Source organism: Priapulus caudatus, unplaced genomic scaffold, assembly GCF_000485595.1.
Source record: "Priapulus caudatus unplaced genomic scaffold, Priapulus_caudatus-5.0.1 Scaffold316, whole genome shotgun sequence".
Classification (NCBI taxonomy): Eukaryota; Metazoa; Priapulida; class Priapulimorpha; order Priapulimorphida; family Priapulidae; genus Priapulus; species Priapulus caudatus.
The window spans coordinates 67,748-76,865 of record NW_014577377.1 but is presented as its reverse complement, the minus strand read 5'-3'; the positions used below and the strand labels follow the sequence as shown (position 1 = coordinate 76,865).

At 44.0% G+C, this 9,118-nt stretch overlaps 2 protein-coding genes across 3 annotated transcripts in view; both read left to right on the top strand.

Moving 5' to 3' along the window:
• Positions 1–1,184, top strand: part of LOC106808941 (coiled-coil domain-containing protein 169-like) — a 4,638-nt gene extending 3,454 nt beyond the window's left edge. The window contains exon 5 of one of the 2 annotated variants that reach the window (XM_014811864.1): positions 867–1,184. In XM_014811864.1, coding sequence (XP_014667350.1) covers positions 867–1,126 — 260 coding nt within the window. In that variant the 3' untranslated portion in view covers positions 1,127–1,184. The remainder of the gene's footprint in view (positions 1–866) is intronic. The other variant, XM_014811865.1, reaches the window with a different exon arrangement.
• The window catches only part of LOC106808940 (coiled-coil domain-containing protein 169-like), a 10,697-nt gene extending 7,470 nt beyond the window's left edge, over positions 1–3,227 (top strand). The window contains exons 4-6 of the mRNA XM_014811863.1: positions 1,652–1,771; positions 2,589–2,727; positions 3,068–3,227. Coding sequence (XP_014667349.1) covers positions 1,652–1,771; positions 2,589–2,727; positions 3,068–3,227 — 419 coding nt within the window. The remainder of the gene's footprint in view (positions 1–1,651; positions 1,772–2,588; positions 2,728–3,067) is intronic.
• The last annotated feature ends 5,891 nt before the right edge of the window (positions 3,228–9,118 follow it).

Genomic DNA, 9,118 nt, shown 5'->3' with positions numbered 1-9,118 from the left:
AGTCCGAGCGCGACACGATGTACCACTGAATCCTGCAAGATGGCGGCTCGCGTCTGATCATGATTCATGACCGCTTTACACAGTTCGTCTCACAGTCTCACAGTCCAGTCACAGCTTGTCTCACAGTTCATCTCACAATTATATTTGGTCCTTGGCCAATTGACGATCGCATTAAAATCTGCTATATACAGGACATATGGTGGAAACACACGTGTTTGTGAGTTTTCCGAACGAAAACCTGCTTTATTTGTCGCGATTAGTTGCGAAACACTTGTTTCTGTCCGATAAACACACTACCTGTCATTGTTAATGACAGGAATCATCCACTAGTCACGTGTACACCACCGCACACGTCTACGAACTGTGTGATAGCTTCTCTGCGCATGCGCACGAGCCTCACCTGCGGTGACACCTAATCTAGTTAAACAGATTTTAATCGTGAACAGTGGTGATGTAACATAAATTGTTTTATATCTAATCTTCTACAGTAAGATCTTTTCTAGGTGAAATCTATCGAATTCTATCAATACTGGAGCAATATATTTTGTGATATGCTAAATTACATACATGAAAACGTAACGCTTGCGCTCACAGGTTCGCGCATGCGCACCCGTCAGCACTTATATAGACGCATGGATGTGCATGATTGGCCGTGTTAGTACATTTGAGAAAGCCAAAGAATGTTGATCAATTAATGATCTCATAAGTACGCCGCGTGATTAATGTAATTAACGTGAAACTGCTCAAGCAAACTACATTAAAACTCATCTGAGCGAAATGCTATCTAGCTTCTATCGCGGTAAAAAAGCGGCCATAACGCATTTATATTCTCGCATTGCAGCGTGCATGCTCCTTTATATTTCCAGCACCGGATTCGCCGGAGTTAGCGCACGAGCACTCTACCGCCCTCTATCGCAAGCCTGCCGAACGTCATCGCGACAACACGAGTGGTACAGTCACGGACATGTCTACCGATTCCTTGAATGAGGCGCTCGAGAACAGCAACACGTCGCAGCCACACGCTCCCGAGTTCGAGTTCAGTCACAAACGACAATCAAAGATACCGGTGCGCAGGGGTGGCGCTAAGTCGCCCATGCCGACTGGTGGAAGTACACCGAGAAAATAAGTGAGAATTGTCGGAGAGTTGTAAGAGAATCATCGCGCCACTGCACGGACGAGTTGGGTTAAAGCAACATATATATGATACATAAACGACTCTGAAATTTTGTTGGAATAGCCGATCTGCTCCAGCGATTTCCCCGATGTGGAATATTTAACCGTTCCTATTGATTGATTTATGAAGTGTAGATGTAGGGGTCCAGTCTTGATTCTTGGGGAATTCTAGCTCTCGCGCGGCCGTCCTGCCGCAACGAAACTAACGCCAATTCGCAGGTACTGAAACGTCAGAGCAATGAGTGTAGTAAGATAGTGCGTGAACGCTTCTTGTATTTGGCGCACGTATACTAAGATCGGAAAATACGCTTTGATTCCACATTGTTTTCGATAGCGTCTTTATAAATATATATATATATATTTATTACTATAGTATATACTATAATATATATATAAATATATATATATATATATTTAAATATATATTATATATTATGCAAGCGACTTCAGAAGAATATAGCGAGTGAGTTCCTTGTAGATTCGGAGTGGAAGGTTCGCTATGAGATCCAGGTGGAGAGCAACCAGCAGCTGGAGAGGCAGGCCATCCTTCTTCAGGATCGTCTCGATAAGGTTGCTCGAGGCGAGAACGTTCAGAACGGTGAGTATATCTATCGATCAGCTGGTACATCATTAGGTTCAACTCAGTGGGTCGCGAGCCAGGCGGTAATAGTCGTGGTGGCTGCGCTGGCTGCTGACTGGTCTGGCTTGGCTGGCTGGCGCTGCACGCCCGTGCTACGTGCAGCGATCAGCATTCGCGGTGGCTGGTACAGCATATCGATCGCGCCTCACCTTTAGTCGTCGTTACCTGTGCGTGCGCCTGGGTTTCTCAACGACGCGTGTATACATAGCATATCATAGCGCCTATCTGGAAGTGAAAACTGCAATCGCAAGTACCAACCACCGGGGACACTTTCGACACCACAAAAGGGCTTTCACTTTTTAATTATAATATGTAACATTATGATAAATAATATACTATATATATATATAGGTGGTTATAATTATATATAGTATATATATAACTATATATAATATACTATACCGAATACTCGAAAAGCACCGTAGGCACTGTATATAAAGATGAGAATTAACGGCGTTGCTGCATTTATTCCGTTTGGGTCTAGAGAAGAAATGGATTTCTATGTCTGAGTGAGTGGTAAGGGAGACGTGATTGTACTGATACGTTGCTTATTCACAGGTAATGCTAGCATGTTTAAATTACTATCTATACGTCTACTTAGGAATAACCGTCTAGTTGGGGATTAATTTGCTTAGAATGCCCGTATTTGGCTCGTAGCTGGTCGTCATTGTCTATTATATTATTCACAAGCTTCATTGGAACTCAATTCGAGTACATCCTTACACATTTTCGCAACCACTATCGGGATACATTCTCATTCATACACCTGACACAGGGGAGCTGGCAAAGCTCGTCAAGCGTTTGGCAAACGACAGAGACGTTATGAACCGAGTTGCGCGCGACTACGAATGGAGACTTGAACAGGAGGCAAACGTAAAACCATCACCACCACCGGCAAATACATCGCACTGGCCGTAAATTCAGTCAATTAACTGACTCCAGCTCACATACACGTCTGTTGAGCATCAACTCCCTTGTGGGCTCGAGGCACATTGATCGTTAGAGTCAGTCTACTTAAAAAATAGGGGGGGCGGGGGGGGAATTGAATTGATTGGAGATTCTACTTGAAAATCGATTGAGCATAATTAGAATAGGATGGTACAAGCGGTCGAGGTTGGGTTGTACAGGCTGAAGATTTTTTTAATTGCCATGTCTTAGATCCAGTGGTAGAAGAGCACACTTTAGGCTGGTTGACTAAATAGGCAAACCAGCACAAAGCGCATCGCCTGATAAGCCTTGTACCTCGCGAAACAGAGGATCAGGTAACTTTAACAGAACTGCGAATCGTACAGGCATTCATAAGGCCCTACGAATCGAGGAAGGTCTCCTGACAGAATTTGAGGCCACACCAAACGACTCGCACGAGAATCCAACCCCAAGATCAGATCGGCGGAAAGGATGCTATAAGATTTGACGGCCAAGGAGAAACGGTAATCTTCATCCCCGTGTATCTCAGCATCCTCTGTCATCTTCATCCTGCGGTGTATCCGTAGCTTCCCCGCGTCATCTTCCTCGCCCGTGTATCGTAGCATCCTCATCATTCTTCACCCCGTGTATCGTAAGCTTCCCTCAACTTCATACCCGTGTATCGTAGCATCTCTCACTCTTCATGCGCCCGTGTAATCGTCATCCTCTCATCTTCATCCCCGTTATTGTACGCCCATCCTCACATCTTCTATTCCCGTGTATCTCAGGCATCCTGCTCCATCATTCATCCCCCTGTTATCGTAGCATCTCTCGACTCATCTTTTATCCCCGTGTATCGTAGCATCCTCTTCATCTTGCATCGCCCGTGTATTGTAGTATCCTGCTCATCTTCTATCCCGTGCATCGTAGCATCCTCTCATCTTCATCCCCGGTATCCGTAGCATCCCTTACCATCTTTCATCCCAGTGTATCGTAGCATCCCGTCATCTTCATCCGCGCTGTATCTCAGCATCCTCTCATCTTCATTCCCCGTGTATCGTAGCATCCTCATCATCTTCATTCGCGTGTATCGTAGCATCCGCGTCATCTTCATCCCGTGTATCTCACATCCTCCTCATCTTCATCCCCGTGTATCGTAACATCCTCTCATCTTCATCCCCGTGTATCGTAGCATCCTCTCATCTTCATCCCCGTGTATCGTAGCATCCTCTCATCTTCATCCCCGTGTATCGTAAGCATCCTCTCATCTTCATCCGTGTATTCAGCATCCCTCCATTTCATCCTGTATTATCGTAGCATCCTCTCATCTTTATCCGTGTATCGTAGCATCCTCGTGCATGCTTCATCACCCCCCGTGATTGTAGATCCTTCTCATACCTTCATCTTCGTGTATCGTAGCATTCTCGTCATCTCATCCCCTGTATCGTAAATCCTCGTCATCTTCAATCCCGCGTGTATTGTACGCATCCTGCTCATCTATTCCCGTGTATCGGTAGCTCCTCTCGATCTCTCATCCTCGTGTATCGTAGCATCCTCTCATCTTCATCCCCGTGTATCGTAACATCCTCTCATCTTCATCCCCGTGTATTGTAGCAATCCTCTCATCTTCATCCCCGTGTATCGTGGCATCCCCGGTCTTCAATCCCGTGTATCGTAGCATCCTCTCATCTTCATCCCCGTGATGTAACATCCTCTCATCTTCATTCCAGGTATCGGTAACTGCCTCCTCATCTTCATCCCCCGTGTATCGTAGATCCTCTCATCTTCATCCCTCGTATGCGTAGCAATGCCTCCATCTCATCCCCGTGTATCGTAGCATCCTGCTCATCTTCATCCCCGTGTATCGTTGCATTCTCTCCATCTTCATCCCGTGCTATCGTAACAGTCTCTCATCTTCAATCCGTGTATCGTAACATCTCTCATCTTCATATCCAGTGTACGTACAATCCTCTCGCACCGCTTCTCATTCGTGTACGTAGCATCCCCCCTCTCATTCTTCATCCCTCGGTGTATCGTAGCATCTCTCCATCTTCATCCTGTAATCGTAGCATCCCCCTATGCTTCATCCCTCGGTATCGGTAGCATCCTCCTCATCTATTCCCGGGTGTATTCGTGCATTCCCTCATCTCATCCCGTGTATCGTAGCCTTCCCACATTTACACGTTTGCGGTCATTGCCGTTCGTAACTTTACCTCATATAAACCGTTATATCTCACTCTTTCGTGAAAACTACGTCACATTTGGCTGGGTGATATTTGTTGCGGCTGGAACTTCACGTAATTAGTAAACCAAAGTTACATCGTTGCGTTCAACTCTTAAAAATCAATGCTCCCCCAGGCAAGGTCGTCACGGAAAATATGATTATTCCGCCACCGCGAAACATATATGAAAGCTGGCACTGTTGACTTTACCTAACGCTGGCCTCGACTCCGTGGCCAGGGCGATAATCGAACTATCATCGGCACCCTCGGCATTCTACCCGAGGCCACTCATTGTTTACGGGAGGCTTTCGCGCTACGAGGAATATCGCCTCTGACCACAGGGAATCCCTAGACCAAAAGAAGGCCCGGATAAACAAGGAAGGCCACTGTTAGCAGACCTTCCGGAAGTTGACATCCGACCGATAGAGGCGCACGTTCTCCGACGGGGTCGAACAACCACACGAACATTCGGGTCGCGAAGCAACTGGACCCAACCGGACGGCCGACTGGGCCTCATGACCCAACGGCGCGTCACAGAACCATGGTAGTCAGCGGGGGTCATAAGCGCCGAGTAGAACCTGAATGCAGTACTGGTGCAAGCCACCAAAAGCGTACGCAGTGCAACGATCCATTTCACCCTCAATTACTAATTAGATAATTATATATTCTAATAACTAATTGTAAATTAATACATTAGATAATTAAGAAATTAAGCTAGATAATTAAGAAATTAGATTAAGAATAATTAGGAAATTAATTCAAACAATTGAATTAGTTTAGAGACAGGTGTATTATATAATTATATTAATTATTAATTAGATAATTGTACTAATAACTAGTTAATAAGTTAATTAATTAATTAGAGATGGGACATATGTTTTTCGTCGCGCTTTACTTCGCCATTCCGTTATACCGCGCTCGTGCGAGAGCAGTGCCAGCGGGGACGCAGCCAGTGGATGTGTTACTTGCATGTATTTCGGGTTGGCACGTACGTATCGTGACTGTAGGCCTTTCCTGGGGGCTGCTTATTACATATGACGCAAGTGAAGCTTGTATATGGTGGCAAAAATAACGTGTCGCATGTGGCGGCGCTTACATATCACGCGCGGGCTGTTGGGTTGAAGATTGAGGAAGGGGTACGCGATACACAATAATGTCGGTAAATCTCTTCTGGGGCTTTAGTCACGCGGCTAAATTCTCTGCACCACTAATTTATGGTTGTATCGCTTTTCTATCGCCTATTCTCTGTGGTATGCCATGAATGCATATTGGACATATTTTTCCGCCCGCAGAATTTGGGCCAGCTTGGCCGCTAAGCGTAAATATATGTATAAACAAAAGGATTTGGACGCTTTTCAGGTGGACAAAGCTGCCTATTAACGTAATATACATTTGTCCTCATCATTACATGTCAGTGATCAGCTTTGCAGTAAAACATAATAATACCCTTCAATAACAGAGAACCGTAACTCTACTATGACGCATGCAAGAAGAACGTTGGGTCAATGCGAATATCAATGTCGGCGGATATTACAATCCGAATATATGTCAGGGTAAACCACGTGCTTTACTGTAACAGGAATCGGGGGATTTCTTCTTAGGTCAGAGCGAATAGATCTGGCACAAGATACAAAGCCCTGTGGAACTTCCCCGCTGAAGAATTTTCGATCGCGTCTAGGCGTCAGTTTGGCAGGGTTAACGGGACGGTGAAGTCAAAGACTCACTTGAAGCGCGTTCCGACAGCTCATTTTTATTTCAATTTTAACATTTGTTTTGATGCCGATGGAAATGTGCAAATTTGCCCTATTTTATCAAAGTATTTCTTTTGGGTAACAACGAATGCAAGAAAAACACAGTCAAGGCAATGAGTTGGGTCATTTATATTTCTTTAAATGATGCACTGAATGATGATGAGAATGATGAATGATACATCATATAAATTATATATATATATATATATATAATATTATATATAATCCTATATCATTGCATCTCACATATTGTATTATATATCATCAGTACTATATAATGTATATGATAATGTTATAGTGTTGTTAAATACTCGTATACCACAAACGGCAAGGTCACAAGGTTTTATATATAATTATACATATAGATAATATATATTATATATATTATATATTATTATATATAGATAATAGTTTATAGGTATTATCTGCGGCAGTCCGAGCGCGACACGATGTACCACTGAATCCTGCAAGATGGCGGCTCGCGTCTGATCATGATTCATCCGAACCGCTTTACACAGTTGTCTACACAGTCTCACAGTCGCCATCGTCACCAGATTGTCTCACAGTTCCATCTGCACAATTAATTTGTCCTTGGCCCAAGTTGACGATCGCATTAAAATCTGGGCTATATATACAGGACATATGGGGAAACACACTAGTGTTGTGAGTTTTCCGAACGAAAACCTGCTTTATTTGTCGCGATTAGTTTCGAAACACTTGTTTCTGTCCGATAAACACACTAACTGTCCTTGGTTAATGACAAGGAATCATCCATCTTAGTCACTGTGTCACCACCGCACACTCTAGAACTGTGTGATAGCCTTTTCTTCTGCGCATTGCGCAGAGCCTCACCATGCGGTGAACGACCTAATCTAGTTAAAGCAGATTTTAATCGTGAACAGGGTGATGTAACATAAATTGGTTTTATATCTAATTCTTACAGTAAGATCTTTTCTCAGGTAAAAGTCTATCGATTCTATAATACTGGAAGCAATTATTTGTGATACTAAATTAAATACATTAAGAAGTCAACGCTTGCGCTCACAGGTTCGCGCATCGCGCAGCCGTCAGCACTTATATAGAGGCATGGATGTGCATAGATTGGCGCGGTGTTAGTACATTTGAGAAATCCAAAGAATGTGATACAATATAACTGATCTCGATAAGTAGCCGCGTGATTAATGTTAATTAACGTGAAACTGCTACAAGCAACTACATTCAATACTCATCTGAGGCGAAATGCTATCTAGCTCTATCGCGGGTAAAAAGCGGGCATATACGCTTTAATTGCTTCGCATTTGCAGCGTTGCATGCTCTTTATATTTCCAGGGCAACCGGATCGCCGGAGTTAGCGCACGAGCACTCTACCGCCTCTATCGCAACGCAGCTGGCGAACGTCATCGCGAACAACACGAGTGGTACAGTCAAACGACAAAATGTCTAACCGATTCTTGAATGAGGGCGGCGCGAGAACAGCAACACGTACGAGCACACGCGTCCCGATTCGAGTCAGGGTCACAAACAGACAACAAATGCAAAGATACCGGTGCGCAGTGGTGGCGCTGACAGTCGCCAATGCGACTGGTGGAAGTACACCGAGAAACATAAGTGAGAATTGTCGGAGAGCTTGTAAAGAGAATCACGCCCAGCTGCACGGACGATGGGTTAAGCAACATATATACTGATACATAAACATACCACACACACGACAGGGTACCAACGCACGCACGCCCGCAAGGTCGATGCACACAACACACACACTCACAACACCACCCAGCACACACATATATAATACTATATAGTATACTATATTTTTATTTATTTATTTTATGTTATTATTATATATATATATACTAGTATAATCTAAATACACTAAATATATTATATGATATTAGTAGTAAAATACGTAATTGAAATAACTGTTTAGAATACCTTTCGCAAATTAATGATTATCGGGCTACTCTCGCTGATCGGCAAACTGTCGGATTCCTTCTAGTTTCATTTGAGCGGCGTTATTGTGAATATTTAATTCGCAGGATAAGTAACATTGTTCTAACCCCCCGTACCCGCTGTACAATGCTGCAGCATATATAGTTGATGTTTGACAGGTACCAGTAAATACTGGTGTACACAATGTAATTCACACGCAACTAAGCTATGCCATTTGCACCTGATGGTTTACGTGGCGGGACTGCCCAAACAGGATATTGCCCTGTTCATCCACAAATATATTGTGGTGGATATATTAGGATGCTTAAATATTATAAAAAGCATCTCAAGTAACTCTATGTGTGTGTGCGTGCATGTGCGTGGCGTGCGCTGTGTGTGCCGTGCGCCGTGTGTGTGCGCTGTGTGTATGTGTGTGTGTGTGTGTGTGTGCGTGTGTGGTGTGTGTGCGTGCGTGTGTGCGTTGCGTGTGTGTGTGT